Below are 19,382 nucleotides of genomic sequence, written 5' to 3'. Positions count from 1 at the left end.
AGAGAGGTTACTTTTTAAATAGAAGGGGAGGGGAAAAAAGAAAAATAGGAGAAGTAGGATGCTTTAGAAATGGGGGACATGGAGCCAACCTACAGTATGTTAATCTGATATTTTCTCCTGGGACTATGGGAAATGACTTGTCTATAGAATTCCCATTAGCCTAAAATAAGCACAAATTCCTGCTGGAATCTTGTTGGGCACTGTCAAATTGAGTAATAAAGTCCTATTTTTAATGAACTTTCGAGGACACTGTCTAAGCCTTAGTATGCTAGTCCATCTTTTCCCACCCATTTTTTCTCTTTGGAGTACTACTGTCACGTGCTGCTGGGGAGCAGGAGGAAAAAAGTTCCATTCAAATTCTTATTGGGAGTGGGATGATGAGTGCCTTACTGACTGTCCAGTTTGTCTCCATGATAAAATGGAACAAAAATAACTCAATCGGTTGTAATTCACATCTTTAATTATATCTGTTCAAATCTGTGTGAGAACATGCTTCTCTTGGAATAAAAGCACCCGATTCTTTATTTAAATGGAAAACTGTAAAAAATTGATCTAAGTTGTTTCAAAATAGGGCACTCTCATTCCAAAATAAGCATGCCAACCCACACAGGGTATGTCTGTATCTGGGAGAGGGCCTCCCAGCCTCGGTCCACATACTCGCGTTAGTGGAGCTCAAGCTACCAGGCTAAAAATAGCTGTGTAGACATTGTGACTCCGGACTGGAGCTCGGGCTTTCAAGCCTGGGGGGCTGGGGTGGGTTGGCTTGAGAATTCACGCTCTAGCATGAGTGACAATGTCTATACATCTGTTTTTAGCATGCTAGGGCTACCAATACAAGTCTGTGGACCCAGGCTGAGAGGCTCATTCCCAGATGTAGAGTTGTCAGGTCCCAGACCAGATACTGGCCTGCTCTCTGATTAACTTTGCTGGTAGGCAACCAGTTAGCCCAGCTACACTGCCTTGGCTCTGACAGAGTGGCCACAGCTCTGACTGGCTGCTAGTTTAGCAACCAGGCTTATATAAGCCTGGCCCCCACAGCACACCAGTGGCTGCTTAACCTCTACCATGCCTGCAGCAGTGCTTGCCCTTGTTCTAAGCCCAGCTCCCCTCTGGCTTCTGACTCCAGTTGACCCTATCGTTCTAAAATTTGGCTGCTGTCTCTCTGGTATTGATCCCTAGCTCTGCTTCTGGTTTAGACTTCTGGCTCTGGCCAGGAAATAACTGAAGCTGTAATAACTGAAATTACAAGCGGTAATTTAGCTATATTGCCTCCATTTATTATGTAGATAGTCTAGATTTCGGTCCTTATCAGTTTGGCTTTATCAGGTTACTTTAGCAGCTATTGAGTAGTTTTCACTTAATAGACCACAATGGACCAACTTCAAAAGATTCAGTGGTTTGGTTTGGTTCAGATAAGCAACTCAAAGCTTGTATGCTTATCCAAGACTTATCTGAACAATTTGGACCCAGGTAGCTTATAGGAACAAAACCACAGATAACGGAAAGTTAATATTTTACATTAATAATACACCAGCATTTCTAAGAGAAGAAGTAGAAGGGACTGTAAATTAGGTCAGAACCTTAACTGGGTAAATCAGCATCGTTCCATTGAAATCAGTCTAGTCTGGTCCTTTATGCTGTCCTCTAAGTATGTATTTAATCTGAAGTAACTAAGTATTTAAATACTTAAACTGAATATTTAAGTTGAGCTCTTGTGTTCCTAGATTTTTATACATGGTTTCCTCCCCTCTTCAAATAATAAATGGTTAGCAAAAGTTGACTTAATGGGGTTTCCTGGTGAGAATTATTCTTTTAGGATCTTGAAGAGGGATTCCATCATGGTGTGTGATTGTGTAGAAGAGAAAGCAATACCTTCACTGATAACATTGCACATATTCAGAAATTGCTACTTTCTGAGCTAAATATAGTGTGTGTTCAATCATGTAGTAGGCAGAATTCTACCTGGATGAATAAGCTTATTGAAGCAGAAAGGGTTTTACTCAGCTGATTTCAGGACAGTCTCAAACTTCCATAGTATGATTAAGTGGATTCAAAAGGCCCTGCTTTTTGTTTGCAGTGTCAGCTGGAAGATGTATGTATTGGGGGAAAGTAAGGGTCTGGAACACTAGCTGGTATGTAGTCTGTTTTCTGTTAGTTTTGAAGAATGTGTTATGGGTGCAGTTTTGGGAAGTACAAAGGACACAACTATGGGCAAAGGGGCATGCCTCGGGTCAAAAGAATATGAATATCTCACCTGGGCTATTGTAACTACTTTCTCTCCAGCCTTAATGATTTTATCTCATCTTCAAATCTTTCCAACATTCAGCAGCTAAAACAATCCTACCTTCTCAATACTCTGACCCTGTCAACCCTCCTTTGTTGGCTCCTTGCCTTTTTCACTTACAAAATTCTGGTCAACTGAAACCTCTGTCTGCATCTCACCTCTCATCACTGACACATGAACTCTGTCCACTGTTCTGCAATGTGGAGTAGTCAAATCAAAACAAACTAGGATTAAATCCAAATAAAATTATGTACTGGTTTGTTTGCAGATATGTACTGAAATAGGAGTAGTATTTGTCACTTGGGTTCCTTGGTGAGAAAAAGACTGAGGGTGAAATCCTAGCCCCACTGAAATCAAAGGGAGTCTTAATTTAAAATTGCTAAAATTTTACCCATTACCTGTATTAATTTCCTAATTTGTTTTCAGATTTTGCACAGAATTATTTTTCTACTAAGAAGTTATATGTTTAAAATGCTCATCCATAAAGAAAAAGATCATTCCAGAGTCTCATTAACTGTACATACAACACACACACACATATAAAACTGATAAGCAAATAGCCGGAGTTATACTGCAGCTAGTCACACATTCTGATATAGAGCTCCATTGTGAAAGGTGCTGAGCACTCTGTCTTCGGTCTTTAACTTGCAGGATGTGAATGGTTCCACTGCAGTGCTTGAAATCAAGTACATGCTTAAGTGATTTCGTGAATGGGGACCAGAGTGCTCAGCAATATGTAGAACTGTGCCCATATTGAACTTCCAGAAGTCAAGAAGGCTGAAATGCTAAATGACTTAAGTACTTTTGAAAATCCCACCTTTAGGTGGCAAATTATGGTTTTAGGAGCCTAACTTTAGGCTTCTATTTTGAAAATGTTGGCCTCTGTGTACAACACAGTTCAGAATAACAATGTTAATGTGTTGAGTCTCAATAAGTTCTCATTGTTAATACTAGGCAATTTATTTTGAAGTGACAAAGGTTTTATGTCACGAAGACATTTTAAATAAAAAATACAATTTTAGTCCCAGATGCTGCACACACTTATGCACATGTTAACTTTAAAACAATGGGACTATTCATCTGAGTCCCTTTCACATGAGCAGAGTTTCTTATCCGCTTAAGTGATTGAAGCATCAGGGCCTTAAGTTGCAATATTGTGTTTTTTGCCTATCACAGTTTTATGGAAGACAAATAAGAGACTGTACCAGTAGTGACATTTTAAAGAGGAGTATTTATAACGTAATGCATTATAAATGTTAATCTAAAAATGCCATAGCTAAAACTTTAAAATTAGCTTTACAAAACTCCAACCCTGATTTAAATCAGTGATTTAAACAATAAATAAATAAAAATCAAATTATTTGAAATTATAGTTAAATCAGTTATTCAAATCGCTCTATTTTGCCTGGTATTTCTGAGAATGGGTGATCGTCTCATGAAATACCCACATGAAATAGATTTATCAGAAAACAGAACAGCTCCCACCCATAGTACTGGCAATCTTGCCCACTGACACTGAATTGAGTGTATTGCCTAAAAGAATCCCAGGTTTTACTGCTGAAAGTTTTTGAAAAGAAGAACAAATTTCTCAAATTTATGAATAACCATTTTTGTGGAATTTGAGGAGGAAGGGCACAGATAATCTATGCCTGTTATGTAACGTAATTTCTTTCATTTTATTGTCTCTGTATATTCCTTTTTTGCTGTCCTGCTAAGGCTTTTCCACAGCTCTTTGGGAGTCTTTCCATTGACTTCAGTAGCTTTGGATCAGGCCTTACCCATACAGATCTGCTTTAAAAAAGTATATGTTTGAAGAGACCTTCCCCAGCCCCCAGCAATCCTGTATATTTCATATAAAAGTCCCCCTCTGAGGCAACTGACCAGTGAGAATCAGTATTGTGATGGGCCCCTATTTTCATAAAAAGACCTGTCATTTCTGTATTGCCATAGCTTCCACCTTGTTCTACACTAGCACTACTGCAGGGAAGCAGCAGAAGACTGGATCGATAAGTGCTTTAAGGGATTCTCTTAAAAAAGCATATGATCTTTAACAAACAGGAAAAGGCTGTTTGATCCTACAAGCCTGTTCAATTTTTGAGTGACATTGACCATTCCTCCCCCCCGCCGCCACCCGGCTTCTATTTTGCTATATCCTAACATCCTTTGCTCCTCCAGAAAGACTTCTCAGTTGTCTCTTAAATCCATTTTATGCCATTTACTCCAGCGGCCTCTCCTAGAAACTAATTCCATATGCTCATGACTTTTTGAGGGAAAACATGCTGTTTAGATTCCCTATGTATGCTTAGCTTTCTATTTTTAATTTTTTAAAAAAGATTATGCCTCTTGAGTTATTTTTTTTTCACTTTTCATCTGAGTAAAATAATTGCCTGGATTAAAATTATGAAGGGGACTGATAGTTAAAGACTTCTCTTTATTTGACTTTAAACCTCCACATTTACGAGGAAAACAAGTCCATCCTCTTGGCATTCTTCATTGCTTGGATTCTTGAGACCAAGACTTGAGCTTCTTTGCCCTGGATCCACATCTCTTCCATGGTTAGTGATTTTATAGACCAGATCCTCAGCTAGTTTAAACTACCATAGCTTCATTGATGCTAATGGAACTATGCTGATTTACACCAACTGATATATTACCCTTTAACTGTGACAGCAGTCCACATTACCCAGGTTTGTGATGCCATGCACAAGGGTATTATCTTTATATGGTTCTGTCATTTAAGGTGACGCTAATGTTTTAACCTGGTCCTCTTTGCATCTCCTTGGGAACATTGCTAAACTCCTGCCCATGATATTGTTACCATCTTTACACTGGCCAATCTGTGCATTGTAAATTCTAAATTAGGTTACTTGTTGATTTATGAACTAGAAGATGGAACTATTTATAGGTTTTAACTCTTACAAAATATTGCTTCCAAGATCCTTACATATACTTTTTTTTAAAGAGATATCTTCAATTACTACAGCCAATTCCTAAACTAGTGGTCTTAAAAACATGCCAGTTTTATCTGTCCATTTCCAGACACCAACTACTCCCAATCACCCTTCCCTATACCTTTTCATTAGGTTCTCTTATAACAAAAGGTCTTCTTGCTATTTTCTTTCCAGGCTGTTGAGAAGGTTCACCCTCAGTATCAGTGGAAAGGCTTCTATAGAAGATGCCTTCTTATCCTTAAAGAAAAGGGAGGGTGGCAACCGATCCTGGTTCTAAGGGTAGGTCTACTCTTAAAACTCTGCATTGGCACAGCTGCACCAATGCAGCCTCACTGCTGTAGGGCTTAAGTGAAGACATTGGTATGCTGATGGGAGAGAGCTCTCCCATTGGCATAGTTAATTCACCTCTCTGAGATGCAGTAGCTATGTTGATGGGAGAAGCTGTCCCACTGACATAGTGCTGTCTACACAGAGGGGGCAGTTAAGGTTGGTATAATTATGTCAATCATTATCAAAATAGGGTGCTTCCCCTTTGTCTCTCAGCCACCCCAAGGGTGTTTACCAAAGTACTCATAGCATAGCTCAGGAAGAGAGACACCACAATGTATCCATATGTGGACGACTGGCTGGACTTGGGGAGATCTTCTCAGTAGGCCTTGAGCTCTGTCCTCCTTATACGAACCTTTTCTGCAGCTTGAGCTTGAAAATCTGTCTATTAAAACCTACCAATTCCCTTCCAGAACATCATGTGATCATCAAGTAAGAGACTGTCCTGCTTCTCTGTTTCTCTAGGTTGCACTTTTGAAGGAAACAACTACAACAGCTCCATAAAATGGCAAGCCCCAGCTAATCCATGTATTGCATATCAGTGTCAGGTAAGGGCTGGAAGTCATGAAGTTAACAAATGCAGAATTGTTTGCTTTCTCTCGTGAAAGTCTGAATCTTTTGTATTAAATCCAAACAATATATTTAAAATCTTCAGTTTCTTAAGTCAAGAAAAACAAGAGATCATGTTCAGAGTTAAGGCTGCTGCTTTGTCCTTAACTCATCCAGTTGTGACCAGCTATAGTGCAACATTCAGAACAACAAAGTTACTTATCTTAAATACTGAGATTCTAATCTAAAACATACCTGGATGAGCTAAGGATGGAGGGCTAGCCTGAACACTGGAATTATTTAGCTTTTCTCAGCAATCATTAGACTTTTAACAAAATATGAGTGTGCACCTGTTTGTGAGAGACACACCAATCTGGAATACTAATTAAAATAAGCTAACAAACAACCCATTTCTTTTCCCTGAGCTACTGATTTGTCGACATAGTGGGCTGCATTTCTGATAGCCTTCCTGAGTTGCACCAATAAAATCCACAAGAGTATTCATCTGCAGACGCACACATTGCATTTGTGTACACAAGCCAGGTAACTGACAAATTGATGTTTCTGCAGTCTCTAGGTTTGTCCATACAAATGGATGTGATCACGATCTTTCGGGGGTAAAAATACAAAGTTCTGCTAAAAACCCTTTACTAAGAGCTGCATTTTCTTCGGACCCAACATTGATGTCAGTACTGCCTTTAGAAATAAGGTGGATGCCCAAGTTTAAATACTCTGCACAAATATTTTGAAGGGGACTGGAAATATTCAAAGGGATCTTTTTGGGTACCTTTTGGCACCAGGTAGTCAGATACTAGCTCCTTTTTTGCAAAGGCCCGCCTGCTGCATTAATGATTTTCATGGGCATCTAAAACTGGCTGTGTCCACAAAACCTCTTTAGAGAGGAAAAGTAAAAGGAAAGCATGCCCAGTTTTTAAATATGCATAGATTGAGAATGTTATGGGCTGCAATTAAACAAGAGCAACATAGCATATAACCATACATTTTCTTTATAATAAGATGTTCAAAGCTTACATTTGGATAGTCTGATCAGTGCTGGGCATGTGAAATGAGTACCTACTTGTCTAAGTGCCAGTCTGAATGTCCAAAATGCAAAACTGGATAATCCTATTTACCCGATGTGCTCAAGTTTTGAAAATTAGGCTTCCTGTGTTCACAAAAGATAGACTTTGCATCCAGATACTCTTGCCCAGATTCATTCAGCAGGACTTTGGCTTCTTCAACAAGAAGTGCAGGAAATGATAATTTACTAGTACCTATCAGGAGGTGCATCTTAGATAACAGGCTCTCATCTACAGAATGAGATGCTTTAATCTCCTTTCTAAGCCCCTTTTCTCTGAGGGGAGAGTGTAGGGAATGCTTTGTGTCTGTTCTGTTTACATCAAAGCTGCATGGCAGATTATTTCCAAGTTTCCTATGGGTGGGGACCCCTGATAAAGCAGAATTCCTTTTCCTAAGAAGGTTCTTGGTTTCTTACCTGACGCATTATAGGACAAATCTCATGGTTGTTGTCAGGGAGATTCAAGTGCTCTTTTGAGTGTGGATTAATCTGAATCCTGTTAGTGACCTGCAGATACAGAAAGAAAGAGGGATTTGAAAAGATTTTGCTATACAGCATATATCATGTCATTAATTGTACATCCAGTTTTGCTCCTTATTATAGTGTTTGGTTTGGTTTGTTCCATTTCAGGAAGGAGTGGTAACAGAATCTGAAATGCAGTGTGTTGTCCATTGCAAAAACCCTTCTGAGCTGCCGGGAATGTGTTGCCCCACTTGTCCAGGTAAGATTTCCTAGGGATTCTACTCTTCCATCTGTGGTCAATATTTCTAGTTATTAGGGTTTGGTAAGTATCCACTATAACGGAGAGATTAGGAAGGAAGTTACTGAAATGTGGACCAGTAAAATAGAATGTATTGAATGACATAAGGAATAGAGTGAATAGATATATATATATTTTTAACACCCATATTGGGACACATTTTTTAATGCTGTGGAGTAGGGGAGGGATATAGTATAAGAAAGAGTTTAAACAGTTTAAAATGCAGCTTGTCTGTTTTTTTCATGTGTGAGGTATTCCAGAGGTTTTGGCAGCTGTGCAGGGTCTGGCTGGGGTTCATGTTTTAGGGATGAATGTATAGAAGGCGAATGGAGAGGGGCCAGGAGTCACATGTCACAGCATTGATAGGAAGGGGGTTGTTTTGGGAGTAGGAACATGGGGATTATGTTGAGTGTGCAGGGGATTATTTAGGCCTAACATATGATATGACAAGGCAATAAAGGAAGGAGATAGTTTGGAGGGTTGTTCTGTCATATTAGTTTTTACAGGACTATATAACTAGGAGACCATTGCTGCTCTAGTGGTATAATTGGCTTGGTATGTTTAATTTTTTATTATTTCTATCCAAATTTAATGTGGACAAGCACCTTGCTAAAAAAGTGAAATCTTCTGTAAACAGAAGTTGATTAAAATGGGAGTCCTGGCACAATGTGGCACAAAGTATCTGCCATGAAAGAAATTTTCTATGTAAATCCATGAAAGCGCTTCCTCCTCCATTCTGGCACCAAACTAACTTTTTAGGGCTCCCAAGGCTTACACAGGTTACTGCACTGCAATGCACATTTTATTGTTGGATGCATATCACTGAAAGGATAAAGTAATTCCTTTCCCCATAATTCTACAGTACAATCATGTAACAAAGTGTCCCAATCTAAGTCACACTTACCCAAAGTCTGCTTTTCAGGTTGTATATTTGAAGGTAGACATTACCATGAAGGGAAGGAATTTCAGCCGGAAGGAAACAAATGCACCAAGTGTTCTTGTATTGTAAGTATTTCTCTCTGATATTGTAACTAACATTACAGTCTTCAAAAGGCATATTATTATTGTCATAACTTGCAAAATATTTATAGGGGAGGCAACACTAATGCACACTCTTCCTCTTATTGTTGGAGGTCAAGCTTTATTAGAAGATTTCACTATGCAATTGCTTTCTATAGCACTACTTCCATTCCCAAGTTGGCATACTTTTCATGGCTATGTGTAGTTGAGATGGTAGAGCAATGTATTTGGGAACTGGGGATTTGATGGTCCAGAAGGGAGGCTGGTTCTGAGTGAGAGCTTTTTGTTTCTTGTTGAGATCGGGTTATAGAGAGATAAGACAACAGTAGACAGGATTTTCATATGACATCTATTGGCCAACATCTGTTGTATGTGTCCTACTGATCTTGCATGGGATTTCATATCAGAATCATATGGCAAGGGGCATAAACTTATCCTGTGGGTTATGTTGCTTAATGAAAGGTGGATGGCTAATAAAGTCCTCACCACTATGATTAAAATATGGGCATGGCACCTGTCTTTGGTTGCCTTTTGTAGACCTGACTGTATGATTCTGTTGGTTTTGTGTTGGCACAGCTCTCACCAGTGAACTAACTGGCTCAGCATAAGCCTTCTGAGGGCAAGGAATAATGTATGGTTGTGCTTTTAGCATCCTAGGAATTGTCCCATTACAGAGAAAGTCCTCTGAGAGTGTCCACCTACAGTGTAAAGCCCCAGAATAGTTACCTTCAAACTTCCCAAGTTGTAACGACTGTCCTACTATCCCACTGGATCCCTCACTGAAATGACTAAACTTTTTTCTAGTTCATCCTTATTGTCCATAGTGTTTATGCAGATAATTCTCCTATATGTTGACTGACATCTTATAAACAGTTAACTTTTATATAGTGCTTTTTATTTGTGGGCCTGAAAGTGGTTTACAAAGGGGGTGAGTGTCATTACCCCATTTAACATGGGGAAAGTAAGGTGTAGAATTTAAGTGGCTTGCCCTGCATCACACAGCAAGTCAGTGTCAGAGAAAGGATTAGAACTTAAGTCTAGAAGCCAGGAGACCCATGTCCAACTGCTCTTCTTGGGGCTACCCCAGAGGGATTTTGATCTTGACGCTTATGAAAGGGCATACCCTGGATCTTGTCCTTGTCTTGCAATTGTGTATATGGAGATTAGCAATTGCATCCTTGTCATGATGAGATTATATACCTCCTTAACGAGGTTTGGGAACAAATTGATAAATTAAAGAGTAATAAGTCACCAGATGGTACACACCCAAAAGTTCTGAAGGAACTCCAATATGAAATTGCAGAACTACTAAGCGTGGTGTGTAACCGGTTACTTAAATCAGCCTCTGAACCAGATGACTGATGGCTAGCTAATGCAATGCCAATTTTTAAAAAAAGGTAATTACAGTCCAGTAAACCTAATGTCAGTACCAGGCAAAATTGGTTGAGACTAAAGTGAAGAACAGAGTTATCAGACTTAGATGAACATAATATAATGGGGAAGAGTCAACACTGCTTTTGGAAGGGAAATCATTTTTCACAAATCTATTAGAATTATTTGAGGATGTCATCAAACATGCAGACGAGCAATCCAGTGGATATAATGTACTTGGACTTTCAGAAAGCCTTTAACAAGGTCTGTCACCAAAGGCCCTTACACAAAGTAATCAGTCATGGGATAAGAAAGAAGGACTTCTCATGGATCAGTAACTGGTTAAAAGACAGGAAACAAAGGGTAGGTATAAATGGTCAAATTTCATAGTGGAGAGGGTAAATAGCTGAATCCCCTAAGGATCTGTACTGGGACCTGTACTGTTCACTGTAGTCATAAATGATCTAGAAAAAGGGATAAAGAGTGAGGTGGCAAGTTTGCAGATGATACAAAACTACTCAAGATAGTTAAGTCCCAGGCAGACTGCAAAGAGCTACAAAAGGATCTCTCGTGACTGGGCAACAAAATGGCAGATGACAGTCTATGTTGATAAATGCAAAGTAATGCACATTGGGAAACATAATCCCAACTATACATACAAAATGATGGAGTCTCAATTTGCTGTTGCCACTCAAGAAGGAGACCTTGGAATCATCATGGTTAGCTCTCTAAAAACATCTGCTCAATGTGCAGCAGCAGTCAAAAATGCTATTAGACTGTTAGGAACTATTAGGAAATGGATAGATAATAAGACACTAAATATCCTAATGCCACTATATACATCCATGGTACATACACACCTGGAATACTGTATGCAGTTCTGGTTGCACCATCTCAAAAAAAGGATATAGTAGAACTGTTAAAAGTACAGAGAAGGACAACAAAAATGATTAGTCATATGGAACAGTTTCTCTATGAGGAGAGATTAAAAAGACTAGGACTCTTCATCTTAGAAAAGAGACTATCAAATGGGCATGTGATAGATGTCTATGAAATCATGAATGGTGTGGAGAAAGTGAATAAGAAAGTGTTATTTACCCCTTCACATAATACAAGAACTAGGGGTCACCCCATGAAATTCATAGGCAGCAGGTTTAAAGCAAACATAAAGAAGTACTTTTTCATACAACGCACAGTCAACCTGTGGAATTCATTGCCATGGGATGTTTTGAAGGCCAAAGGTATAATGAGTTCAAAAAAGAACTAGATAAGTTCATGGAGAATAGGTCCACCAATGGCTATTAGCCAAGATGGTCAGGGATGCAAACCTCATGCTCTGGGTGTCCCTAAACCTTTGATTGCCAGAATCTGGGACTGGATGATTGGGGATGGATCACTCAATAGATTGCCTTGTTCTGTTCATTCCCTCTGAAGCAGCTGGCATTGGTCACTGCTGGGAAGACAGGATACTGGGCTAGGATAAGGTCCATCTAGGCTAGTGTCCTCTCTCTGACAGTGGCCCGCACCAGATACTTCAGAAGAAGGTACAAGCACCCTGCAGCAGGTAGATCTAGGATAATCTGTCCCCCATCTAGATCTCATTATAGTCTCTAATAATTAGAGGTTGACTTAAACCCTGAAGCATGAGTTTTAATATCCATTACAAAGAAGGGCTGATGTATTTCATTATAACAGCTGCGGATATTTGTGATATCCATACAAAAGTCCAGTCCCTTTTGAATCTTGCACACAGTAACAAGGCAGTGTTCCTTTTGTAACTCATGCTCATTGTTATCTCTCTCGCTCCCCCACCCGTTCCCCCTAACTGCTTCTTGCCTGTTTTGTTTTCTTCAGAATTTGGGGCCATATTACCTTCTATGTAATTTAAATTGGAGGTGAACAATGGACCAGCTTAAGAACTGTGATAGCAGTTTACTGCCTGTTCTGTGTCCTTTTCCTTTAAAGAAGGGGTTTGTGGTGAATCTCTTATCTGAGTGGTCAGCGGATGTCTTATTTAAGATACCTATCTAGTCATGAGATAGTATGGGAACAGCCTTGTGAGTGATATGCTGTAACATGTGAGGACTTCATTAGATGAAAGGTATTTCCTCACTCCTAATTAGATTTCTACTGTGAAGTGAGATTGGAACTATTCCACATGGCTTTTGGGGAAGAGGAGTGGAAATAAAGTGAAAAAAAGTTTCTGCAAGGATATTTTTTGTAGTGTTGACAAAGGACTTGTGGATATAAACACCTTGTGACAATCACATTTCAGTGTTAGACAAAACTAGGGACTAAGAACGTAACTTTTTAATGACTTATGGTAGGGGATCCAGAATATAGATCCATCATAGCTGGTAGGATAAATGGCCAGGGGATTAAAGTTAACTATTAAAGTTGGGAGAACAAGAATGGGTATTGTCTTCTCTGAATGATGGTCTGCACTCAGTAAATTCATCAAAAGCAGCTATACTGATATTACTTCCAAAAATCTACCTTAAAAATGTTAAGGTTGGAAATGTAAGCACTCCAAAGTTAGGAAAAGTCAGAATTCCTGCACATCTTCACCCAATGAAGTGGTACAATTCTGTTCTGTTTACAACAGAAGTCTGCCTGTTGAATATGGCTGAGCCCAAAAAGCATAAGAGAGGGTAATTATGACTTGTTTGTTTGTTTATTTGTTTATTTATTTATTTATGTGAATTTAGTGCCTGAGAATAGTGCCAGATTGAGTGCACTGGAGACTGAAGTGTCCTTTTTATCTGTAGAAAATATACAGAATAGGCAGTGGCTGAGCAATCTTCTTCACACTGCTACGCCCATGTTTCTTAATTCTGAACTAGACAGAATCCATTTCCATGGGTGTATAGGTAGTTCAGTCTCCAAGGATATTCAATCCTTATCCGCTCTGCTGAGCTCACTAATAAGGCTCCCCACTTAGCCCGATTTGTGTTGCTAGCTATTCTCTACTTGAAATTGGACCGAAACCTCCAGATAGGTTCCATCATACATTGGTGTATGCGGGAGTGAGATACCTGATGACCTGGTGAGTATATGGAGGAGCAGCGGGGCTGGGGTGGTGGTGGCGGTGAAGGAGCAAAGCAGGGAGAGGGCAGGGAGATGGGGAGCATGTAAAGGGCCGATGGGTGGACAGCAGAGGCGACACATAACCAGCTGGCGCCTGCCCGCACTCACCAGCCGCTACAGTGCTCAGCATGCAGCCAGTGCCAGCTGGAAACGGGACGGGGGGGGGCGGGCTCCTTCTGGCCGAGAGCTGGCATGCAGTGGGGGATGCGCTGATTAACCAACAGGGGGGAGTGGACTGGCCCCACGCACTGCAGTTCTGCCCCGCCACGCCACCAGCCTTGCACCCTCTCCCCCATCGTCGGCTACTGGACCCCCACTGCTGGTGGGTGGGTGGCTGGTGAGCAGGGATCTGGCCAGCAGCAGGACCCACCAGTACTGATGGGGGGGTGGGGGGAAGAGACAGAAAATATGGGACAGTTTGCCCATTTTTAAGAAAAAGTAGGGACACCTGTAGAAGGGCTTAAATGCGGGACTCTCCCTTTAAAAACAGGACATCTGGTCACCCTAATACTTGAACTTCATGGCCTAATATGATTATCACAGGACAAGACAACAACAACTACCATCATATTCATTTCACATGGGTCACTAAATAACTACTAGCTAATAACTTTTGGGTTGTTGTTGAATCAGGCTGTATTCATAGTGGTGACATGGAGATGAAAGACTCTGTATTCTATTACTGCTTCACTGAGCTATCTAGTCCTTAGGGTGACTCATGTTTTTTGCTGAAAATGAAAATGTATCACCACTCTATTGCCTGTCAGGAGTGAGCTGGCTTGAAGTGACTCACTTTCTTTGGGGAAAGGTGACCAGGATAATGTGGATCTCTTCTCACATAGACTGAAACCCAGCTGTTGTACTGTAATTCATCTGTCTAGCATTAGTCTTCATTTCTTGATTTAGGCCAGTGGAGTGTTTTGGAGAAGACCTGGAGATTTTCCCCCTCAGTGAGCACCTATTTAAGTGAAGGACTGGTGACTGTAATCTGTTATTTCTCAGGTACTACTTCTACAAGACTAAGAGACTGAGTTCCTGCTCACATACTGAAAAAAAGTTGGCTTACATGTTTGTTTTCTTACAGTCTATATTAAAATAGTCAGACTCTAATTATCTTAAGTGTCTTTTCTTTTGAAGTAGCAGGGTTTTTTTAAGCGGGGGCGGGGGAAGGCTTGGCAAGAAAGTGACTCTGTGTGAGAAACTTCTCCATGGTTACTATTATCTTTAAATAGTAGTTTTCCAAACTCATAACTAGGTCCTTTTGATTGCAGAAGCACTCATATACCAGTGTTACCCAGACTCTAGGCTTTGTGAGCTCTGGCATGTGAGGTATGTGGAGGTATGAGGTACCACCATGCTGAGAGAAGCAAGAGCTATTGAGTAGCAACAGATGAGGACCAGTTTTACATGAAATGTCCTGCTGGGGGAGAGGGAGAGAGGTAATAGGTTACCCCATAAGGAAAACAACTGGAGGCTGAATTACTGCATTGTTGGGATGGCTGAGTGTTGTACTATATCTGAACTGGGAGGAATGGGGAATAGGTATCTTCTATGGAATTCACAGGGAAGCAGTTACTGATGTTGGTCTTCCAAAAACATATTTGCCATTTGTTTCCAAGCAGCTAAGTTTCACACAGGCAATACCCACCTGCTAAGCCAATCTTCTGAATTGATTAGAAACAAATGAAGTTTGACTGTGTTAAATTACTTAAACTGGGGCACATGAAATTGGAGCCTATAAGGAACAGAATTTAAAAGTGGCCAGAACCCCAACCTCATTTGTGGATGTGTAAATTTTTCATGCTATTTTTACCAGTTTTCAGAATAAATATGTAGAAAACTAATTTGCTCCTGATTTGCATGTGCAAATGTGAGTCTGGGCGGGAAATGTGTGACATTTATGCGCATGGAATGCTAGTGTGCAAAAATGGTGTGAAGAAAGTTGTGCACAAAGAAATGGAAGTTGCACTGAGAAAATTTGGTTCTAAACCAGTTAGTAGGCCACATATATTAACATTTTAGACATCTACAGTCAGTTAATAACTGATTTATAAAGTGCCAGGATACCATAATGGTTTGATTTTACAAATATTGAGAGCTACCGAAAAGTGATTCTTTTCCTACAAGAACTGAACTTGGAGGACAGGGGATTCTGAGAATTTGCAGACTTTTTTTTTTAAATCCCTATAGCTGACAAGTGAAGGGGGCACAAACTGTTCATAACTCCATCTTTCAACTAACCCCCAATTTGGTGGGAGCAGTTTCAGTTATCCACCATGTTGTTGTTGTTGTGCCTAAGACCATTGCTGACTGTTCCATTCATTGGATGTGCTCTGATGCAGCTCCAAATTGTGTGGATCTTTTGATGTATGGGGACAGAGAGCTTAGTGCAGAAATGGGACAGTGACCAGTTGGGTTTTTGGTAAGAGTAGAGTATTCACTTTCCATCCATCAGAAATGTAAGTATAAAAAAGATTTATATAGAAAAATGAAAATGGAGAACAATTAGCACTAATACCTGAGATTCTAAGGGATTTGCAGGGGAGGGAGGCCTTACTAGGATGTAGGGACAGCATGAGGCACTCAAGGGCTGTTTTGGCCCTTGTGTAGCTGTGTAGATACACACTTGCAAGTTTATTTTTCTAGATAGCTTCATTAGGGACCCAGTCCTGAGAACTGCCTCTAATGGGTGAAATGCTCTGAATGCAGAGCAACCTGCAAGGTGAAGGGTGTAGTGTGCACTGTAATCAGCAAAACAAAAAATGCCCTCCCCCCTGCTCCCCAAACCCCCTCAAACAGTGGGCAGGAGACTTTCCCCTTGTTTATACATTATTTGTTTATTCAATAGATTTTCTTCAAACTTAGAAAAATATGCATTCCTCCCTGAAGACTCCCTACTGTATGTGCCAAGTCTGAAATTTTAAATCCATTAAATTTTGGATATATCCAAGTACAAAAAAGTGTTTGAACAATCTTTTCTTTAAAAACAAAATGGCTGGAAAAATACTGATATATATATTTTTTTCATGTTTTAGTATCTGTTTAGCCATTTAGACTGCCCTCAAAAATTCAGTGCAGGTCTGAGAACAAGTTTGAGAACTTTTAGTCCAAAAGGAATCTTTGGGGAAAAGTTAAAAATCAAAAAAATAAGTCCATAGAGTAAAAATACAAGCAAAATAAACTACAATTTATTTGAAACACAATTAAACACTTTAATAATAATGCATAGAATCATAGAAATGTAGGGCTGGAAGGGACCTCAAGACCTCACTAAGTCCAGCCCCCTGGGCTGAGGCAGGACCAAATAAATCTGCTACTTAGGCCATCCCTGACTGGTGTTTAGCCAACTTGTTATTAGAAACCTGCAATGATGGGGATTCCACTACCTCCTTTGGAAGCATATTCCAGAATTTAACTACCTTTATAGTTATGCAGTTTTTGCTAATATCTAACCTAAATCTCCCTTGATGCAGATTAAGCCCAATACTTGTCTATCTCCAGTGTACATGTTGGACAATTGATCATCATCCTCTTCGTAACAGTCCTTAATGTATTTGAAGACTGTTATCAGGTCCCCATTCAAGCTTCTTTTCTCAAGACTAAACATGCTTTATAACTTTTTCTCATAGTTCAGGTTTTCTAAGGTTTTTATCATTTTGGTAGCTGTCCTCTGGACTGCTCTCCAGCTTATCCATATCTTTCCTGAAGTGTGGCACCCTAATTGGACATAGTACTCCAGCTGAGGCCTCACCAGTGCAGAGTAGGGCAGGACAACTACATCCCATATCTTACATAAAACAGTCCTGTTAATATACCCCAGAATGTGAGCTTTTTTTGCAGCTGCATCACTTTGTTGACTGATATTCAATTTCTGATCCACTGTAATCCCCAAATCCTTTTTGGCAGTACTACCACCTTGCTGAATATTCCCCATGTTGTAGCTGTGCATTTGATTGGTTTTTCCTAAGTGAAGTACTTTGCACTTGGCTTTATTGAATTTCATATGTTGAATTTAGACCAATTATCCAATTTGTCAAGGTCATTTTGAATATTAATCCTTTCCTCCAAAGTGTTTGCCTCCCTCCTAGCTTCGTGTCACCTGCAAATTTTATAAGCATACTGTCCACTCCATTATCCAAGTCCTGAATGAAAATATTGAATCGTACTGGACTCAGGACTAACTAACCCCTATGACACTCCCACCCCTAGATATGCCTCCCAGTTTGACAGTGAACCACTGATAACTACTCTTTGAGTGTGGTCTTTCACCCAGTTGTGCACCTGCCTTATAGTAATTTTGTCTAGACCACATTTCCCTAGTTTTTTTTTATGAGAATGTCATATGGGATTATCAAAAACCTTACTAAAATCAAGATCTATTACATCTACTGCTTCTCTCCTATCCACTAGGCCAGTAACCCTATAAAAGAAAGAAATTAGGTTGGTTAGGTATGATTGTTGTTGACACATCCCTGTTGTCTTTTCTTTATAACCCTATTATCTCTAAGTGCTTACAAATTGATTGTTAATAATTTGTTCCACTGTCTTTAGACATATTGAATTTAGGCTGACTGGTCTAATTCCCTGGGTCCTCTTTGTTTCTCTTTTTAAAAGATAGGTACTGTGTTTTACCTGTCTCCAGTCCTATGGGACCTCACCCATTTTTGATGAGTTCTCAAAGATAATTGCAAAACATTCTGAGATTACTTGGGCTAGTTCCTTAAGTACCCTCGGATGACTTTCATCAGGCTCTGCTGACTTAAATACATCTAATTTAGCTAAATATTCTTTAACCTGTTCTTTCCCTATTTTGGTTTGCATTTCTTCCTTCTTGTTAATATTGTGTTGAGTATCTGGCAACCATTAACTTTTTTGATTGAAGACTGAAGCAAAATAGGCATTAAACACTTCAGCCTTCTTGATGTCATCAATTATTAGCTCTCCTTCCCTGCTAAGTAAAAGACCGACACTTTACTTTGTCTTTCCATTGTTCCTAATGTATTTTTAAAAAGTTATCTTATTGCCTTTTATGTTTCTTGTTAGGTATAACCTTAGCCTTTCTGATTTTTGTCCCTACATGCTTTTGCTATTCTTCTCTATTCCTCCTTAGCAATTTGTCCATGTTTCCATTTTTTTTGTAGGATTCCTTTTTAATTTTCATGTCATTAAAGAGCTCCTGATGGAGCCAGATTGGTCTCTTACTAGTCTTCCTGTCTTTCCTTTGCATCAAGATAGTTTGCAGTTGTGCCTTTTAATATTATCTCCTTGAGAAACTACCCACTCTCCTGAACACCTTTATCCTTTAGATTTTTTACCTACTGGTTCTCTGAGTTTGTTGAAGTCATAGAATCACAGAATATCTGAGTTGGAAGGGACCTGAGGAGGTCATCTAGTCCAACCCCCTGCTCAAAGAAGGACCAACTCCCAATTAAATCATAAGTCCATTACTTTATTCTGCTGCTCACTCCTTTCTTTCCTTAGAATCATGAAGTCTACCATTTTGTGTTCACTTTCACCCAAATTGCCTTCCACTTTCAGATTCACAACCAATTCCTCCCTGTTGGTCAGAATAAGTCTGAAATGGTGTCCCCCTCATTACTCCCTCCAGATTCTGAAACAAAAAGTTGTTCCCAATACATTCCAAAGACTTATTGGAAATTTGTGTTTTGCTGTATTACTTTTCCAACAGATGTCTGAATAGTTAAACTCCCCTCCCTTATTACCAGGTCTTGTGTTTTGGATATTTCTGTTGTTTGGTCAAGTAATGCCTCATCCACCTACTAGTTCTGATTTGGTGGTCAATAGTAGACCCCCTACAATGACATCACCCCTATTTTCCCCCTTTTATCTTTATTCAGAGGCCTTCATCTGGTCTTCCTCTTACCTCCTTCAGGACCTCAGAACAAGTGTGTTTTCTTGATATATAATGCAACGCATACTCCCTTTTCCCCCAAA

General features: G+C 39.7%; 1 protein-coding gene across 3 annotated transcripts in view; it reads left to right on the top strand.

Annotated features, from left to right (window-relative positions):
• The window catches only part of BMPER (BMP binding endothelial regulator), a 263,953-nt gene that overhangs the window by 33,797 nt on the left and 210,774 nt on the right, over positions 1 to 19,382 (top strand). For all 3 annotated transcript variants that reach the window (XR_012157448.2, XR_012157447.2, XM_073332935.2), the window contains exons 4-6: positions 6,028 to 6,110; positions 7,820 to 7,910; positions 8,872 to 8,954. Coding sequence is in view for 1 of the 3 variants with exons in the window: in XM_073332935.2 (XP_073189036.1) it covers positions 6,028 to 6,110; positions 7,820 to 7,910; positions 8,872 to 8,954 (257 nt within the window). In the remaining 2 variants the exon portion in view is untranslated. The remainder of the gene's footprint in view (positions 1 to 6,027; positions 6,111 to 7,819; positions 7,911 to 8,871; positions 8,955 to 19,382) is intronic.

This window comes from Lepidochelys kempii, chromosome 2 (assembly GCF_965140285.1).
Source record: "Lepidochelys kempii isolate rLepKem1 chromosome 2, rLepKem1.hap1, whole genome shotgun sequence".
Classification (NCBI taxonomy): domain Eukaryota; kingdom Metazoa; phylum Chordata; order Testudines; family Cheloniidae; genus Lepidochelys; species Lepidochelys kempii.
This window is presented reverse-complemented; position numbering and strand designations above follow the sequence as displayed.